Source organism: Genypterus blacodes, unplaced genomic scaffold (assembly GCF_046128005.1).
Source record: "Genypterus blacodes isolate CSIRO-AG114 ecotype Tasmania unplaced genomic scaffold, CSIRO-AGI_Gbla_v1 ptg000037l_1, whole genome shotgun sequence".
Taxonomy (NCBI): Eukaryota; Metazoa; Chordata; class Actinopteri; order Ophidiiformes; family Ophidiidae; genus Genypterus; species Genypterus blacodes.
The window spans coordinates 130139-149945 of NW_027466850.1; the positions used below are offsets into that span (position 1 = coordinate 130139).

The 19807-nt window shown below is 45.0% G+C and overlaps 4 protein-coding genes across 5 annotated transcripts; all 4 read right to left on the reverse strand.

Moving 5' to 3' along the window:
* Nucleotides 1-249: 249 nt before the first annotated feature.
* fblim1 (filamin binding LIM protein 1) lies at nt 250-4978 on the reverse strand. Its single transcript, XM_076147062.1, has 8 exons — nt 4544-4978; nt 3363-3716; nt 2683-2822; nt 2280-2370; nt 2009-2178; nt 1666-1844; nt 1401-1521; nt 250-1290 (listed from the first exon to the last, which is right to left on the reverse strand). Exons 2-8 carry the CDS (start codon nt 3712-3714, stop codon nt 1180-1182), a joined length of 1164 nt encoding a protein of 387 aa, XP_076003177.1. The 5' UTR covers nt 3715-3716; nt 4544-4978; the 3' UTR covers nt 250-1179.
* A 1086-nt stretch (nt 4979-6064) lies between these two features.
* Nucleotides 6065-7884, reverse strand: LOC142996361 (transmembrane protein 82-like). Its single transcript, XM_076147340.1, has 6 exons — nt 7722-7884; nt 7557-7629; nt 7296-7461; nt 6719-7136; nt 6448-6632; nt 6065-6363 (listed from the first exon to the last, which is right to left on the reverse strand). Exons 1-6 carry the CDS (start codon nt 7801-7803, stop codon nt 6277-6279), a joined length of 1011 nt encoding a protein of 336 aa, XP_076003455.1. The 5' UTR covers nt 7804-7884; the 3' UTR covers nt 6065-6276.
* A 412-nt stretch (nt 7885-8296) lies between these two features.
* slc25a34 (solute carrier family 25 member 34) lies at nt 8297-12887 on the reverse strand. 2 transcript variants are annotated; one of them, XM_076147210.1, is made up of 6 exons: nt 12784-12887; nt 11746-12264; nt 9788-9853; nt 9191-9343; nt 8948-9082; nt 8297-8860 (listed from the first exon to the last, which is right to left on the reverse strand). In XM_076147210.1, exons 2-6 carry the CDS (start codon nt 12178-12180, stop codon nt 8690-8692), a joined length of 960 nt encoding a protein of 319 aa, XP_076003325.1. In that variant the 5' UTR covers nt 12181-12264; nt 12784-12887; the 3' UTR covers nt 8297-8689. The 2 variants fall into 2 exon arrangements, with proteins under 2 accessions (XP_076003325.1, XP_076003326.1); XM_076147211.1 differs by having other exon boundaries at nt 11746-12231; nt 12784-12880.
* A 638-nt stretch (nt 12888-13525) lies between these two features.
* fbxo42 (F-box protein 42) lies at nt 13526-19601 on the reverse strand. The gene is made up of 10 exons (XM_076147365.1): nt 19424-19601; nt 18224-18503; nt 17941-18057; nt 17426-17560; nt 16176-16329; nt 15925-16035; nt 15613-15709; nt 15454-15510; nt 15265-15381; nt 13526-15158 (listed from the first exon to the last, which is right to left on the reverse strand). The coding sequence occupies exons 2-10, from the start codon at nt 18495-18497 to the stop codon at nt 14097-14099; spliced, it is 2124 nt and encodes a 707-aa protein (XP_076003480.1). The 5' UTR covers nt 18498-18503; nt 19424-19601; the 3' UTR covers nt 13526-14096.
* Nucleotides 19602-19807: the final 206 nt, after the last annotated feature.

Consider the following 19807-nt stretch of genomic DNA (forward strand, 5'->3'; position numbering starts at 1 on the left):
ATTATAGTAGTGGGAGTATGATATCATGTCAACTATGACACCATGTTTATAGTTGTAGGAGTATGACATCATGAATGATTATATTTTATATATTATATTTCAATATTAGAAATTATATCTGCATTGAGATTCTAAAGCACTACACAGGGAATGAGCAGATACTTGTATTTTGCTTCAACAGAACTTCCAAAACATAATTCAAACATTTAATCAAGACATAAATCAAGAAATAAGGCAGCACAAATGATACTTTTGCACAAAAAATATATTTAATAATTGTTTTGATACACAAAAGTTTGACTTTACAGATGAGTCGTTTTTGAATATAAATCATACAAATCAATCAGTTGTTCAATCGTTTAGCCTCTTTATAGCCTAAAGGAGACTGTCTGCACAGCCTTCCATGGTTGAGGCAAAATAGATATTGGTTTTGTTTTCATTGAAAATCTGCAACTGTTAAAAATTCAAGTGCAACAATCACTTTCAAATGTCATATTCAACTTTGGGTCCACAATCAGCTGTTTGAGATGTGTTATTATGACCTATTACAAATGATAATAGGTCATAATAATAGGTCATAATAATACGGTGATTTTCGGTTGAATCTGTGGCCTGAAGGATGTTTGTGTGTCTTTGCTTCACCTGAGGTCAACAAGGTCATTCAAAATGATCCTGTTGTTGTTTTTCTTTAGAGAGTGACCTCATTCAGTGTGTCAGCAATCAGGCATCAGCCGGAACTGTCTCTCTGCAGACTGAAGGCCAGAGGTCTGCTACAATGATTTTTTTTTTAAATCCACAACTGTACCTTAAAATGTGTTTCCCTATCCTGAAAGATTATGGAACATTGGTGCCTGACCCAAGATGAATATATTGTATATACATATTTTCAGTGTACAGTATATATATATATTTATATACATTTAGCATAGATATATTTGGTGCATTTTATATGTTTATTGAGTGCAATCAAGTATAAAAGAAGATTAGGAGGTGCTTCAGAGAGCGTCATGATATATTGCAAGAATATTGATATTTTTGTTGTTCTATTGGAATGTGACATTTGTGACATTTGTATTTGCCAGTCTTTGCCTTGAAATGCATGAGGACAGTTTCCAATCTCCTGGAACCGGGACCCACTTTCCCATTAGGTTTGTTTGATCCCAGTATAAAGGGCCGGTGTTAGTGCTGGCTAGAAACAAGGCTCAGATGGCAGGACTTGCAGAGCATCTTCCCATCTAAGGGATAACAGCCATGGTCATTTGGTTCAGGAGAGAGTTGAATGACGCACACCTGCAGAAAATATGAAAGACAGTAGCTGTAAACAGATAATACTGTGTGTTTACATATTTGTCTTGGTGTCCATGCACTTTATGTATGAATCCTCTGTGTAGATTTCCTACCTCACATCGGTAGCAGTCCTCATGATAGGTGAAGCCCAGGCATTCTACAGTAAAACTGTCAGTACCATCTTCTTGTGGGATAATTAACTCTTTGCAGGCATTACACTGTGGAGCATATTTCCTTTGTAGACACAATATGAGATGAATCAAAATATTAGTTTGATCAAAATTAAAAGAGTAGTATTTTCTGAATACAACATATTCTTTGCTTGTGCTCATTCACATCAAAGTCATGTCCTGTTTTTGCCATGGATCCTTTTCCTACCTGTAGTAGTCCTGGAGACAATAAACTTCTCCAACCTCTCCTTGTGCAAATCTTTGCTCTCCAATTTGTGCATTACATGTTGCACAAGTGAAACAGGATGGATGATATGCTCTTTCCAGTGCACGGATCACGTGTTGTGTAATCGCTTCGCCACATGCCCAGCAAAGTTCCAAACTAGCCTGTGGAAGAGATGTGTGATTATTGGAATTATATTTTGGATTTCATTGCTTTTGTTTTTGAAATAAACACAATTTAAACTCTAAAACACTACAGCATGTTTACTTGAATGATTAACAGTAATACAAAGTATACATGGCGTGGTTCTTGGCAACTTTGATTGTACCTGGTAACAGTCTTCACACAGCGGGATTCCTGACTTGTTGTAATATTGTTTACCAGCCAGTGGGACATGACATGATCTGCACTGGAAGCAGCTGTCATGATATGTCCTGTTTAAGGCTTCTATTGCAGGTTCAGTAAGAGCCACAGTCTTCCGACAGAAGCCACACACGTCTGTATAGAACACAAACATCAAAAGTCAAATAATACACACGCTGTCAAAGGAGAACAGCTCAAAGCCTTTGTGGTCAGTGTGTAAATAGAGATCACTTTACCTTTCCTCTCCTGACTCGTGTCTTCAATGTTGTGGATTCCGTAGGATGGTTTGTTTTGATTTAACCCACTAGATGGTGTGCTTGATTCCACCTTAAATGAAAAGCACCATACAGTAAATGCAAAATAAAGTGTCATCTTAAAGAGCTGAGTAGTTTGCAACCAAATTTAAACCGTTTATAATTTATTCAGTATGTGTATGATGTGATATCACTGAAGCATTGGAATAAGCAGATAGAGACTATATACTGCGCAATGTTGCTGAACCCTGAGGAGACACAATTACAACTTTAACTTTGATGCTACTTCAGGGTAAATATCATGTCTAAAACAGTAAGTAGGAAAGGTGAAGGTGTGGTTGATGCAAATGTCAGAGGTAAGCAGCATTGAAAGAGAAGCGCATACCTTTCTGTTATAAACTGGCTGTTGGCCTGTGGACGGAGGGGGAGAGAGAAGCTCCTGTGCAGGGGGAGGTGGAGGTGTGGAGTCTGTTCCCAGAGGTGAGGGGAGCGTGGGAGGAGGAGGAGGAGGAGGAGGGAAGACCTCTGTCGAACAGGAGTAAGAATTTTACTGCAAGTCACTTCAAACCACTTAACTATGCCACTGTTTGAACTACATTGTTGCACTAAGCAAGAGATGCTGTAACATGTTTAGCCTTGCCTATGACAAAGCCTAAAGGCAAGTGAGAAGGTCCAAAGTGTGAAATACACCTTCCACCATCTCAGCGGTATGACGCTGTGCAAAGCAGGTAACTTTATGGTGATTGAACACAAGAGATAACATTGGCATTCATGCTCTTATCTAACTTACAGTAAGCAAAAAAGCATAGTTACTGAAATGTCCTCATATTCCTTTAAAGGAAAATCCTCCGCTCATTCTTTCGCCTCCATCCTACGCGACCATAATTTAGATCGACTAACTTGTGGTGGACATGAGGTTAAAAGTGATTACTGATGATAGCGGCATAGACCGAGTCAGGATGATCGATCCTCCACTTACTTGAAACATCAATACAGAAGCACAACCAAGGAAGCCGCAAAAAGTCAGTTGCTTGACAAAATAGAATAGATTCTTGTCATGACTACCTTCAGCACATTTGTTGTCTTTGTTTTCTTGCAGTTCTCCTTGAATGAGCCCAGGCTGAGGGGGTTTGGGACTTTGAGGCTGTGAGGTTTGGGTGGAGGTCCCTGCGTGAGGCGGACCTGTGCTGCCTGTGCTGCTGTGAGACTCTGATGGAGATCGACCCTCTGATTTACGTCTGAGGGCAGGGATGCTGTCACTGGAGCTGAGCCGCACAGCAGCGTGTTGCTTGTCTCTGGTGGGGGCACTGTGAGTTTGGAGGGCGTGCTGCTGCTGCGTCAAAGTCGCTCGGGTAGGAGACGCCAGAGTGATGAAGACAGAAGACACCATCCTTTTTGGTGAAGCTGCTGACGCCATGTCTGTGTGATGACAAAATCACATCCTTTAACTGGATGATTTTGAACTCATATATATCGATCTTTAAATGACGATATAAGTACACACACCTGTCACACCTTGCAGATTGTAATATTTTAAGAGGTTAAAGGTTATTAAATGTTTTCAGCCATGACAACTTGTCTTATGTGAGGAACCGTGCACAACAGAACAGAAAAATAGATCATTTTGGACCAAAACTGCTGATCGAGAAGAATTCAAACTAAATTTGTGCTACTATTTTATGGGGTGTAAATCAAATGCAAAACCTTATTACTGTAAGACAAACTCAGACTCTTTTAAATGTCTGAAATCAACATCTCAAATTTCACTTACTTTGAAAGATAAGGGGAGAAGCTACTTAAACCTTAATTAAGATACTTATCCCCTTAGCCATTCATGTTAGACCAGGAAGCAGCATGAGCAGCAGTTTGGTCAGCTAAGATTGGAATCCTCTTTTCCCCTACATGTGTAAATCCCAGACTCACATCTTAACGTTTACATGAATCATCTATATAATGGACTTCATTCCCTGGTGATTCCTCAGCAAAGCTGCGATGACCTCAGACTCCACTGGGTGAAACATACCAAAAGCAGGCTGGAGTAAATTGGTTGAACATGACATTGAATTCCTGTAATCTGAACAGAATTGAATCAAAGTGTCTTAAACTCAACTGACCTCTCTGACTTAGGGATAAAGCAAACTTACACTTTCACATGATGAATGGTTTTAGAGGCAGAAACCACAACTCTAAATGATCCTTTCCCCTCAAACTCTCACTCAAACTGTCTGTCAGCTGCCATTACATACCTGGGACAAAAGCGTGCTCTGAGGTTCCTCTTCTTCTCCTCTGCTCTGTATCTCAACACTTCTGGTTTTGTTTCCCTGTTTTCCCTCTTGAGAAGCCTCCACTCCGGTAGAACGAGCAACTATCTGCAGAAGGCCACTCCTTTTCCTTCTGAACCTCCTTCCTCAACTCTCTCTCTCTCTTCCATCGACCCCTCCTCCTGCTCTGGCCGAATGACAATACCACCTCCCTCCCAGCCGTAAAAGGTGAACAGTTAATCTCTGGCAAAGTGCAGTAAAAACATGACACATTCATGCACTATGAAAGCTTTGCACGTACACACACACACACACACTGCACACAATGCCTGCACATAGACTTGCACAACCAAGTCGTGGAAGAGTTGTGCAATGAAAGCCACATACACATAATCAGGCTTACACAAAGATAACACATCACATCATAGAGAAACATGTAAAGTTTGTGACCATGAATAGACAAAGCTACACACAGCCTCCTCCCTTTCTCCACCTCCTTATCTCTGCAATGCCAACAGGATGTGACTGTACCTGCCTTTCCCCACAGCCCTCTATTCCAAACTCTCCCTCTTTCTCTCTCTCTCTCTCTCGCTCCCTCTCCCTCAGCCTTATTGTTCTGCCAGCTTTATTTTCCCTACCTCCCTCAATGAGTCTGCCTCCTTTTTTCTTCTCCGTCTTTCCTTCTTCCCTTCCCCCCACCACATTATATCACTTCAGCCTTGACTCTATCAGTGTCATGAGCGTTTGCCTCCATTTGTGCCTGGCTGACATGCAGAGGCTGTTCGCAGGAAGGACTCACCGGGCCACAGAACCTCAACTCTCCATGAACCTTTTTGTGTTACAAAGCAACTGGGAAGGAGCAGCATTACAGTGCAATGAATCAGGGCATTGTGCAAAAGGAGATGGTGGTTTATTAGGGAGAAGGGGGAACACTGAGTGATGTCTGAGAGCTATGAACAAGCTGCTTTGTTGTGTTTGCTGCTCTCTCTACAGAGACAGTCTGCCAATATCAGGTCTGCTGATCAGCAAATATTATGCTTAATTCTTGTGCAGTCTAGCCCCCTCCCCCCCCCCCCCCCCACACCCTACTCCTGAGAGTCACAAAGAGTTTGAAGTGTGTGTCGAAGGACAGTATGCAAACTTTTCTATGTGTGTAGAAGTGAGAGAGGGTTAACAGGAGACGGAGATGAGGAAAGTCATGGGGGCGCTCTGTTGTTCCAGGCTGTGTGGAAAGGAATGCTGTAGTGATGTCACGGCTGCAGGAGGGAGCATGCCTCCTGATGACACAATCCCCACACGGCTCCAAGCTCCGCCCCCTCCCCACGGCCAAAAGTCCTTATTAAACCTCCAAACCTCAGACACCAGAGACCCAACAGCGCAATGTTTCAGTTTGTCCAACCCAACATCACAAACATCGCTTTCAATAAGACGCACAAGTAGTTTTAAGTAACTTAGACAGCGGAACAATATATAAGTTTAATAAAATGAAGGAAAAGGAACAGAAAGAAAGAGTGAAACAAGGAAAATAGCACATGGCTGTCATTTGTCTGTTCTTAACCATCTGCACACAATACATGAGTAAACATGGGGAGGATCAGATAAAATTACAAACCTCCTTTATGCACCATAATAATGGTTTAATTAATGGTTATGTTACAGATGAGTGTATTGTGGTATAACAGGAAGTTGCTGGTGTTTGATGTTGGCCTCTTGCACATTCAGCTGCCCTCTGATGTTTTTGTTGTGTAACTGTTTGTTGTTTGTCTGTCGCTCTTCTCATATTTGCTCACTTTTTCATCTTCTTCCTAAAGACGGAGCAAGACAGTTAATCCCCTCATTTTCACATTTCCTCAACAGTATTAATAAATAATAAGATAATTTAGGCAAACCTTTAATGCAGCCTGCAGCAGGTCCTGACAGGGCAGCAGGCAGACGGCCTCGCCCAGGAACATGATAAGGACATGGAGAACATCAGACCAGTCACCCACAGTCAACATGAGCACCGACAATGCTCCTAATCGCAGCACTACAGAGTTCCACATGGCCTCTGCTCCCGGCTGCTGCTGCTGCTTCTCTGTGTAAAAAAGAAAATAATGAATCACTAAAAATGTCTTCCAAAAGAAGAAATGTGCTTCCCCACGTTGTTTCCCTAACCGTCACCTTGATTATACACCACCAGCATAGTGTAGCAGAGCGTCAGGGGAATCCAAAACTTTGGAGCATCCTTCTGGGACAGGAAGTGGTCGTACATGGTGGCTGTGGCGGCCAAAGTTGCCAGAGCAAAGACCATGACAACCACTTTCTGCAGTGAAACCAGTATGTTGCGTCTGGAGGTCAGCAGGGTGATACATTTCCCACAGTTGCGCTCTGTGCTGTGCAGAGGGTAAAGCCTGGCCACATGGTTCCACAGACCATGGCAGCAGCTTGCCAGAGCCCAGCCGATCGCTGCTGCCAGCAACAAACCCAGGGAGCTGTGTGGAGCCCCCTGATGGAGGAAAGCAAGAAAGCAACTGACACTGCAACCCAGAGAGAACTGGCACTGGATGAGGAGCAGCTGTGGACCCTTGCCACCAGAGTCCTGAGTGGGGACAGATTGGAGTGGGCCGGTTAAAAAGGTCATGTCAGTATTAGGAAGAGCTACAAGATGGCAACAGAACAAACACTGATGCCAGATCAAGTACCGGCTTCACATTTATCAGCGGCTCTTGTCATGGCTTCATGTATTTGAGGGACTCACCAGTCCTGCCGAGGCCCAGGCAGAGACAGCCCTGAGGGAAAACTCCAGCACAATCAGCGAGGACACCCGCTGTCCCACCAGAGACAGCAGAGCAGTCAGACACCAGAACTGGACAGCTTTTCTCCAGTTGTCCCTCAGCTGTCCCCCCGGTGTCCTCTCATGTTCACTTTGAGAATCACAGAGCGGAGAGGGACATTAGGGGTCATTGTCCAGTCACCCGCTGACTTTGGCACAGAAAAGTTAAGATTCTACTCAACTCACCTGCATGTTTGAATGAACAGATGAACTCTCATGAGACTGCAGAGCACCGAGATTCCACAAGCGCCTGCAACGCCTTTAAATCATCAAATTAAAATGCGTCAAGAAATAAGGCAGTGAAGTGGGAACAATACAAATAATATGGCAAAAAAAATGATGTGGACTCACCCTTAAAAAAGCATTCAACTGGGTTACAATCAAAAAGATTACAATCAGAGAAAGATCCAAAGATCCATGCAAAGAAAAACATTTTGTCCTTTTCCTTCTGGCAGCCTGCTATGACCTCTCACTCATACTATCTCAATCTGATGTGACAGAAACACTGAAAGACTCTGTGAAAGAAGCTCAGCTTATGTCGAACTGCTGAGCCAAACCTTTGGGAAACTTTGGGGAAGACGTCTGCATTTTGCAACAGTTCATATCTCTCTGTGTTTACATTCCAAAGGTCAAATGTCACTTGATTTCATTACTCCGATCATCCCCTGATGAGAGAGGCTGAGTGTCCTTCACTTGTGCATACAGAGCATTCAGATGGAGCTTAGATGACTCAATTAGATACCAGTGTGCATTGTTTTGGTGATTTAAGGTGATCACTTCCACCTTAGAAGTTCAGGGTGGGTCTAGAAGTACTTTAGGTTTCCTAGGTTACATACAGCAGCATTACAATGACTAAGACAAGGAATTTCGCCATTGGAATACTGGTGGATCAGTTATCTACAAATCAAACCAGTTAGTCAAGAGGATGAACTGAAAAATAGTTTTAATGCAGTTGTTCATTTCAGTAAAACAAAAACAGTTCAAATCACATGTATGTAATATCACAGATGAGGCCACAGACATACAGCCACAGTCCTGTCCTACACGTATGAGACACAGGGGTATGTTTTAATCATCTAGTCTGGATGTTCCAACTCTACTGTAAACTGACAAATCACAGCCCAACAGATCCAGATTAAGTCATTGTTTGAGGTATAAAGGCGAGACCTGACAGGTTGACAGCAAATTCGTTTATTTGTGAAATTGAATGCAGTCTATGCAACATATTTCCCTCTTTGTCAAGTAATTCAGTGTTCCAACATCAGTGTTTCTCTATTTCAATCCCACGCCGGCGTTGTGATTTCAGTCCTCTGCTGGTTTCACTTGTCCTTCAAAGTCTTTTGTCTCATCACATCCCAGAACATCATACTGAGCACTGTGTGTGGGGCCAAACGCACAAAGACGGGGCCCATCCCTTTATACAAACCCCACAGGCCCTCAGTTTGGCACACCTTTAGCAAACAATCTGAAAAACTCTGGTACAGGCGTCCCTGCAAGGCAAAGAAGGAAAGCGCTGATCAAGGCTCATGTCATGTTTATGGAGGACGGTTTTGATGCAAAAGCAGAATGAAACTCACCCGATGCAGCTCATCTACTGGCTGGTTGTAGAGGCGTGTGCTAATGACATCAAACGGTGTCATGGTGATTGCCACAGCAACTCCACTGATCATGGCAGCGATCAAAGCTGTGAGCCAGCTGTTCGGACTGAACCACTGCAGAAACGATGGGAGAAATGATGTCATGTGCTTTGTGGAAACATTGGAAAGGCTTGGCGACAGATCCGTCAAGATCTGAAATGTCAGCGCTTGAATCACTTCTACCTGCGAATGTGACACCCAGTCCTTGGCGGAGGTGAACGTTGCCAGTTGAGCAGCTGAGCCCACCATGACTCGAGGCACAGCTCCATTCACACCCCTCCAGAGGCCAATTACACCCTCTCTTCTATATATAGTAACAAAAGCGCTGGACGCTCCCTGAAACAGACACAAACAGGCACCGGTTAGGTTGAAGAAATCCACTGAGATCCTCACACTCAGAAGAAAGCTGTTGTTGAATTATATCATATAAAGTTAGTTATTTGGGTTTTGATTCATGTAAACTTGACCTGTGTGTAACAGCAGAGTGATGCTGTTACACACAGATGAATGGACATGTAAACGTGTACTGAGCCCTGGGTGGCAACCAAGGTGTCATACATTATTAATCCGTATTGCATTTCACTGTTTGTAATCCTGTCTACCTGCTGTGAAAGCATTGCAGCGTTGCATGAAAGCCACACCCAGCATTGATAATGTGCTGAGTCAGGCTGTTACATATTAAATTGTTGGTACAAAGTGCAAACACCTGTAACTGTCAATACTGTTCACTGGCTGCAAAATCATCTTCATCTTCTTATCTTATGCATATATTCACTTTACCTGGTGGTTATGCTGGTGGCCGACGGCTATGGCTTCCACAGCCTGAGCCTGCAGGTGCGTCTTCACCTGTGAAGAAAACAAAACGTGAAGAGTCTACTCACTTTACCAATTGTTCTCATTAAAGAATCTTTCCATCATTAAATTGTTGACTGAGTGTGATGTGAGGATGTTATATCCCAGGTAGCTCCTCCACCTTACAGCAGGGATGGATGAGACGCAATTCCTGACGAACCTGTCTGACAAAATTCCTCAAAAACCTTTTGTAAAACTCTTTCTTTGAACTGTTAGATTTTAGTTTCAGTTCAGTTTCAGACATCATTTCTTGAAGCAACCTTTACTCAAGGTGACACTGCAAGTGTGAAGAGTCGGGCTCTTGTGTGACCCTCAAGGTATCTCATATAAATAACTATCACTATTTCTGCAAGATAGTTAACAGCTCAAGGAGGCACAATAAGCATTTGTTGGCTCGAAGCTGCAGCGCGTGTGTGAGGTATATTTGGTTACCTATATATACACAACTATGTCACTATGGCATATTCTGTTTCCACGATGATGCAAAAGGTTGGAAGGTGTAAAAGTAAGGGCAGACAGCTGAGCTGGAAAAACAAACAGAAACAAACAAACAGCCCTCTAGCAGAAGAGCAAAACAATCACATTCAATCTGTGTCATTTTGACAAACAGGTGAGGAAAGAATGCATTATATTATAGTTTACTGTATATTGTGATGGTTTATCTTCAAGAAATGTCTTTATATTGGACAGTCACATCCAACGTGAAGACATTTCTTTCTGTGTTTGGCTGAATCGGGTCAGTCACGACCTCATACACACACACACACACACACACAGAACCTGTAATGTTACCGTCATTCCTCTGCAAGACCTCTCAGTGGATAAAAATAGACGTGACTCACTGAGGAGCCTTTGAAAGTGAGCTGTGTGCTTTCCTTTTCCGATACTGCTGTTCAGGCCAAAAGCTGAAGTATGGATCATAAATAATGGGGACACTGTGTAATCACTCCTCTGCTGCAACCTGAATGTGACCCGTCTGTCCCATGTGCACACTGGAGACTGCAGAGGACAACATGAGTGTGTGATTTGTAAAGGAAGAAATCTATTTCCTGTGATGCTGTTGGTGCCATTTTTCTGCAGTTAAAGATGTGGATGCAAGCGTGTGTTTCTTACGGTTGTTGACATGTTAGTGAGGCAGTATTTGGATCCAATTTCAGCATTTAAGAACCGCAGTACTACTGTGTCTACTAATTAGTCTCTGGGTGGTTGAATGAGCACCAAGGACCTCTGCATCACTCGTGTGTGTGTGTGTGTGTGTGTGTGTGTGTGTGTGTGTGTGTGTGTGTGTGTGTGTGTGTGTGTGTGTGTGTGTGTGTGTGTGTGTGTGTGTGTAAATTAGAGTACTGCCATCCATAATGTAAAACTCACAGACAATAATATCTGATTTCATGACAACAGAGTTACACTGAAACCTTCTGCATAATATATCAAGATTGTTTGCATTGGATGATGACATCATATCACGTTTCCACAGTGGCTCCATTTGAGGCCAATGACTTTGAAAGCTAATTACCTTATCCGTTTCTTTTTTTAACACAAGACTGTTGAGAGTGTGTTTGTGTACATCTTCCTTAGATGTGATACATTGCTGGGAATATCAATAACATTACACACAACTTGTGAATAAAGCATTTTTGTGCTTTTTAGATTGATTGACAACAGAAGTGACAGTAGAGATGATGACAAAAGACTACAGCCACAATGAGGCCGGAAACATCAGTGTGATGTTTGACAGCTGGCCAACCAGGACGTCCCAGTTATGCTGCTTATAATTATTAATATGCAAATGAGTAGTCCAAGGTACATGTTAATGAGATCATCTACTATCAGAATGTTTGACAAGCTGTAAAAGATGCAATAAAGAGGAGAACTGTCACTAAACTCACCAGGTAGGCAGGAGAAGCGATGAAGGCACCGAGGGCCCCGGCCCCGGCCCCTGACAGAAGACTCCCCCCGTGGACCTGAGTTAAACCTGAAGCCTCACAGTAGGAGTAGGAGCCGAGCCTCACACCATTCATAAGCCCCTGGTAGATGAGCCCGACTGAGAGCCCCTTCTGCAGGCCCCTCAGTCCATCTGTGCGTCCTACCACCCAGAGGGCCTGCAGGACGCCGCGGTAATGTCTCTGGTAGGATCCTCGAGCGCGAAGCTCCCCCTGAAGCTGCAGACGGGTCTTCACCACTTCTAAAGGATTAGTGAACACACAGGCCGCACAGCAGGCCAAGGCACCCAAGGCAAAGTCCAGAGGCGGCCAAACGTGGGTGGCTGGAGGCGCTGAGGGACTGAAGACGCCACGGGGGAGAGCGGGAACAGTGGACGCCATCCCATGTGAAGTTGGAGCTCCGAGTCCTTGTGATGACTTTGTCCCTACCTCCTATGTTTGTGAGGGTGGGGAGATCATGATGTACTTTGGACAGAACAGAACAGTGAGATCAGGAAGGGCAACTCTCACTTTCACTAAGTGCTGTGCTTTCCTGGTGTGCTTCCTTGCTGATCTTCTGGACTTTGTTAACCTCTTACTAACTATCAGTCTGACTAATGAGGCAATTCATTAATATAACGTTTACAAAGCCTCAACAAAAACAAAGCCAGAGAGCGTTTTGGTTCAAATGCAAAGCTGCAAAGTTTTAGTTCTCATGACAGGCAAGTAAGGAACATCACTAAACACACTTCCCTGCTGTTTAACACAACCTGCATCAACAAATCTACACCCGATCACACAAACACAGATATAGCACATCAGTGATACTGGATAAGGCATTGAGGGTAACATGCTACAAAGCAAAGCATCTTACACACACCACACCACATCACCTGGTAGAACACACCTCCACCTCCTCCTCACTCACTCAAAGCCATGCACAAGTTCACAAACACACACACACATCAGCCTCTTCTGCATGCATTCTGATCAGTCTGCAAATACCTCCAGAATTTGATTACATCACTGAGAAACTCAGTGATTTGTGGTCCTGTTGTGCTCCATTCTTCTTCACTCACCCATCATTGTAAACATGTGCCCTCAGCGGATTCATTGTCAAAGTCTCCGCCCACTGCCTCAGGCCAGAGCCAATAGGCATCCAGCTCTGTCTGCCACCTCACCACTTCCCTCAATCTGACCAATCTAAGGGCTCTGCTCCTAACTGCCCCTGCTTTGGTCCTATAGGATCTCTCTGGGTAAAAGGTTATTGTTGGACGGGGAGAAGGGGGCAGTGTCTCATTGAAAAGGGACCAAGAGAGAGAGTGGACCCCAGACTGAGCTAATCCACTCAGGATGGCATGGATGAGCTCAGAACCAAAACAAGGAGGCACACACACACTCGTCTTTTCCAATAACCTACATGAATCAAACTTCTGCTGGCTAAAGTCAGTACAGAACCGTGCTGGATATGAATGTAAGATAAAAAATAAAAGTGGTTATATTGTTCAAATTAAACCAGACACCTGGAAGCATTTATGAGCTTCAGTTGGAACAAATGATGTTTGCTGTTGTGATGACTCATGGTCTCTGTGCTCGTGCTGTATGGTGAGGAACCACTAGAGGCCGATCGTCTACAGCTCTATAACCCAACACACTCCTGTGCCAGCAGCTGTTACTCCATACCTCCCTGAATATATATGAATCAAACTTGCTGATATGACAAAAAGAAATCAGAATGTTAGGACAGTGACAGAGCAGACATGGAGGCCTTTATTGTTTAACTGTGTTTATAGTACAGTGCCACATCTCTCACCCACCATGGCCCCCAACACACATTACTGAACAACTTTTAACAACCACCGTGCACACGATAACACACACACTCACACTGTTCAATGTAAACAATGCAGGCTTAAAGAGTGATACAAAAAGCAAGGTAGTCAACCGCGTCTCATGTCTGTGTCCGTTCCTCCAGCGCTACTCTTTTAAGAGTACAGAGAAAAACTGGAGATTTTATTTAATGGTTGAAAACCTCTCACACCATCACTCTCTCTCACACACACACACACACACACACACACTCATGCACACACACGCACACTCACCAAATGCTTTTATCAAAGTGTAGCTAAAGTGTTGTATTTTCGATGCTTGCAGTCGGCAGAGGGGAGTATAGTGTATTTCTGAAGTGAAACATCTAACAATGATTATGTTCTTTCCCCATAATGCTTTCTACAGGAAAAAGGCCTTGCGTGTCAATTCCCTTGTGTGGCCACAGGGTGGAGCATCTGTCATCCCAAGCCTGCCATGAGGCAGCATTACCTCTTAGCGCGCACAAAGTACAAGGCGTTGGTTTTAGGGTAGTACTTCACATTCTGTTTTTTGTCCATGAGGCCCCCAAAAATAATGAGCTCCCCTCTGCCCTGTACTACAGTGTGAAGGCTGGTCTCAGGCGGGCCTGTCACTGCAGCGGGAGTCCCATTTCCATACACTCTCCAGGACACCACACCGGCTGATTTGGCCCGGGACACATCCAGCACATACATCTGCATAGGCTTGCAGTTGAGTGACTGGTACAACGGTTTCCCCACGTTCAGGCTCTGAGGCGGGTGATGTCCGAGACGCCGCGCAATAGGCGGGATAGCGTGTCCGTCGGCTCCTGTGGCTTGAGGAGGGCTGGACGATGATGACGGGGGTGTTCCAGGAGGGCCAGCTCCCCCTCCACCGCTTCCTCCCCCAGAAGAACCTCCCTGTGTCTGAAAGGAAGATGATGACGATGATGAAGACGGTAAAGATGATGAAGTCAGGTTTTTCACTGCCTCCAGACTGCGTCGTAAGGCAGCAGGGGACACTGCTCCCGGAGGAGTACAGGGGGAACCTGTCGGAGGTGTGTGAATGCCATTAGTGCTGGGCACCTCAGGGTGGGGAGCAGCCGACGGGGGGGACTCCCAGCCATAGTCTGTGGAGGCAGGCAAGTGAGGACGAGAGGGCGGAGATGCTGCCTGGGCCGGGCTGGTACGGGGGGAAGGGGAGTTGCCATTTAATAATGGTGGAAGCGGAGGAAGAGGTGGACTATCTGGACCCTGTGAAGGAGAAGGCTGCTGAGAAGATGACGGGCTCCCATCTCGGGCATTTCCCCTGGCTGAAGGCCGGGGTCTTAGAGTGCCCCAGCGACCATTTACACACGGAGCCTCTTCAACAGCTCCCAGAACAACACCGGCAGCCCCACTACGTACAGGAGACTGAGAGCGCAGGGAAGGCGGTTCAGGGCCCAGAGGGGCGGGCGTGGCACTTATGGGAGAGGGCCGGGAGTTGAGACTTGGGCTGAGTGGTGCACGGCCGGATGGAGCCTGTGAGAAAACCACCACACACTGGCCAACCTTGAGGTGAAGAAAACAAGCACATTAGTGATGGACTTGGTGTTCCCACACAGGGGATCATAGGACTTTGACTCACAAGCTAAGACACACACACATACACACTTACCCGACAAGCTGGGTGGCACCAGAGCTCTGGGGCTCCATGGTCCTCATTTTCCACTTGTAGCTGCTGCCACCTCCAAGGCGGAGCACCCATGTGGAGGAGCCAGGCATCTTTGAGGAGCTGCAACAGGCAACGGGCAAAGTTAACATGATCGTAACTTAACACTACAAACAAGAGACTAAAGAAACTTACTGCATTAGGGCCACCACAGCCTCCCAAGATGAGCAACGTCTCACTGTCAATCACAATCTAGGAGAGAAACATTTCAAAGCTATGATTATTTTTCACTTGCAATAAGCTATAACACCCTTATGGCTTAACATCATACTTTTGGTAAATGACTATACTTACTTGAGACTGTCCTCCTCGTGGGTGGGGGGATGGGCCAGATATGGGGGGTTTGGACCAAGACCACTGCTCCAGATCCAGAACCCAGACCTCATTACTCCTGATGAAGAACCATCAGAGGTGACAGCCACAGTTTAAAGTCACGTCACTACATTTGTTTTTCCAAAGATTTACAGATTGTAAGACTTGAAGTGACAATCTGTAACACGTTTACAAATGTGACAATCATATTACCTGTACTTTAAATGGGGACATCATTCAGACTTAATGTAGTTGTATATAATATGTAATTTAACACAAAGAACATAAGTATACATTTGCCGTGCTCCTAGCGATCCTCCAAACACCACCATAGTGTTTCCAATCACAGAGGAAGAATGACCGGCCATGGGTGGAGGTCCATGGGTTGTTACTATGCAGTTCCACCTGATAATAAAAAAAGAGGAAAAAATGAATCACAGAAAGATAACGGAACATAAAAAAGTTAAACATTGCTGAGGTTTAACACCTCATCACCAAGTAAAACAAGTACATCCTCTAACTGCCAGCACAGAAAGGTCCCTCACCAGTTCTTGGATGGAGAGTAGGTGTGGATTTCATCAAAGAACCTCTCTGGCTGGTGCAGTGGATACGGGCTGGGCCGAGTCCAGCCTCCAAAGAGCACTAACAGGTCTTTGTGCATCACTAGGGTCGCTCCAGCTTTTGGAGATGGATAAGAGCCTATGTGAGAAGAAAAACAAACAGTGGATTAGTGTTTGGCACTCTCCGTTCTCTCTCTGCTCTCTACGAAGGCCTGAACGGAGGTCAGTTTTATAAGTGACTAAACCAGGTGGTGCAACTGCACAGTAACATGAGTCCATGCTGTTTAATTTCCCTTCAAGAGCTCAGAGTAAAAGGTTACAGTAGGTGCGGAGTGTTGCAGCTGCTGCGGTGATGTGGACGTTGTTTTGAGCTGTGGTGGTGAAGATGGAGCTGAGCCTGAAGGCAAAGCTCTCACCTTGCCAATCCATCAATCTCCCCTCTAACACTTGAGGCTTGCACGCCTCCCTGGGGAGGTGTTTGAGGCGTGGGAGGAGACCACAGGGCCGACCCAGAATATGCTGGGTATGTAACAAATGTGGCGAGGGAACATCGTGGGAGGAGGAGGAGCCAGAGAAAGATTCATCTGGACTACTTTGCTTTTCACACTCAGCCATCCAGACTCCACCAGACGGGTTTGGATCATTTGAAATGTTTTGTGTATCTGTAGAAAGGATTTGTTTGTAGAAACATTTGTGTACCTGCAGAATAGATTTGTGCCTGCGTGACTACATTTTGCATACCTCTAGAATGGATTTGCATTTGTGAAATTGGCTTGCAAATGAGTTGAGAAGATTTTCACTCGGCGCTGAAACATTCAACAGCTCCTCCTCACCTCAAACGTGTTTTGGCACAACATTGATCTCATACACTCACCACATTTCTGTTGCACTATTCTAACTACCATATGTTAAGAGATGTTGCACTTCAAAGTGTACAAGATAAGACGGAACCTTCATAAAAGCCACCGACGCCTGTGGTTTACAGCCAACAAATGCAAGAGCAGCAGTAAAACCCTTTGCCGGCTCTAACTTAACATGTTTTTATTGCCACCTCCTCAAATTCTGTGTACTGTGTCGCTGTTCAGTGTCACTAGCATATCCGCTCTGGTGGGGGACGCTCCCACGTGTTCACTTTACATAAGACAGAGCACAGAGGCTTTATTACCAGAACTACAGGTCATAAGGTGAGCTGTGATTTCTGTTTGCCGTTCTCGATGCTTGTGAGGCGGTCATACCTGAAGCTAAAGGGCGGATCCACTCCTTGCTGTTGAGGTCCAGTCTCCACAGGTCATTGAAGGCAGCATTGCAGCTACTTTGAGTGCAACCACCAAACACATACATGGACTGGTTGGAGTCATAATAACATGCACCTGGAAGGGGGAAACAGGAACATTTGATCTGTCATCAGACAGGAACAGCAGAGTGAAATGGAGTCTTTCACAGGTGGAGATGAGAAGGAGGCCAAGAGTGCAGCCAGTCTGATAAAGTGAATACATTAAATCTAGGTTCCAAATCAACCACTTACAGTAGCAGACATTTTGTTTCCTTCATCATTTAATCACTTCATATGAGTACGCTCAGTTCTGGTTGGAACAAAGCACACATGATTGGAATATCTATGTGACTGGTGGGAAATTGGCCCCACTATAGATTTCTCTTTTTATAAAACCTTAAATTAGTGTGCTGTAAGGGGATTTCATTCAACACTCTTTGTGAAGACCTTAAGTGTTACTAAACAGTTTATACTGACTGTGTGAGAAGCGCTGAGTGATGGGCGTTCCTGGATAGGGGTACGTGCGACTTTCCCACTGGATGTTTCCCTCCTGGACGGCCCTCAGGAATCCATGGTAGCACTGATAGGCGACACCTACAGAACAGAAAAAGAGTTTGAAACGAAGACAAAGACGCTGCTTCTACTGGCAGAGTGTTAAGAGTGGAGGACGGGCATATTGTTCACACGTTCGCTCTCAGGTGTTTACAAACTATTTCGCAGCTCCCTCATTACTACGAATGACAGAAACGATGGGGCGTACCTTTGATGAGGCGATACCACTGCTTACACACGAGTGCAGCGGTCTTGTGCTCCTGGTACGGGGAGAGGAAGGACAGAATGTACTCCAGAACTTCCTCTGGCAGCTCCACCATCGTCCTTCCACCTTGCTTGGCACAGCTCTCCATCCTCTGGTCTTGTCCATGGGACCCCATCGCTGCCTGCGACTCTTCCGTCATCCCCGCGGGCTCTGCAACATTATCCTCCGTGTCCATGGCAACAAAGCATCCGTCGTCATTGTCAGGGGAGCGAGACATTATTGTCTGTACAGATATAGGGGGACGTGTTACCCATGATGATGGGGCAAGTTTCCCATCATCAACATGTATACACAAACACAGATACAAAGATAATCCATAATTTTATCAATTTCTTCTTTTCACACCCTGCACCTACTCCTGTCTTGTATATTGGACCTAAGCTTACGAATTTGGAACAGATGTGTATGAACTTTGAGGCCTAAAATATGATGTAATTCCAGCATCCAGCACACTTCCCTATGTGGCGTTTAGACAGCAGCATTCCGGGTTTATTCCAACAGTCTGACCCGAGTGGTTCCATCTCTTTGGACCGAGCTGCTCCCTCCTGCACACCAAGTCCCTCACCTACCGTTAGCCACAGCTAACTAGCCGTCGTTAGCCTCAACCACAAAAGTGGAAACCGCCAGATGGCTAATACTCCTTATTACCCCAGGCTAACTTACGCGCACAAAAGATATGAAAGATTATGTTTATCGACAAAGAGAGACAGTGTAAGCTACCAGCGCGAAATTTTAATGACATACCGGCGTTAAGCTGTTCTATAAAGCGGAATTTTAGACACCGTCCATGGAGACGTTAGGGTCAAAAACAGCTAACGCTAGCTAGCACAGCTAACATTAGCCAACATCAATGATTATTCACCTAGAGGTTCATAACTAATGAGCTCGCGTATCCTGTTTTAAAACTCCGCCCAACAATTTTTTAAGAAATTCGTTAATAACGTTGTCGAAATTTTCCAGTGTCATAATATTCAAACGTGACAAGACATTAAGTGACTCGTTAGCTTGTTGGCTAACACTCGTTATCCAGGGTGCTGCTGCTAATCTTAGCTAGCATTAGCTCAGCACGGGCTGTGTTAGTTACTCTACGTCAGTTACTTTGTCAGCTTTCATCCACTAAACTATGGCGGAGTGAACAGTCACCGTTGTTATCCAGGTGGTCTTTAGTCTTTACGGGCATTAAGAGCGCGCTTCTCCTACTCCTCCTCCCCTCTATCAGCTCCGCTCGCTCCTCCGCAGGCTCCAAACAGTGGCCATCTTCCGCTTTATGAGCAGCATCCTCCGCAGCCCGGAGACGAGCCAGCCGCTCTCTGTGGTACCAGGGTGGGTCTCCGTCTCCACACTGCGCCCCCTGCTGACCGAGGGTGGTTACTGTCCCCCACCAGCACTGCGTTCCCTACTGGGGAATGGACGCTGAAGACAAACTTTGCATTTATTTACTGGGTTGATTGACTACGCATGGTCATTAAAGGAGGATTTACACCAACTTTCTACGTTATTCAGTTTATAGTCCTCGGGCAGAAGACT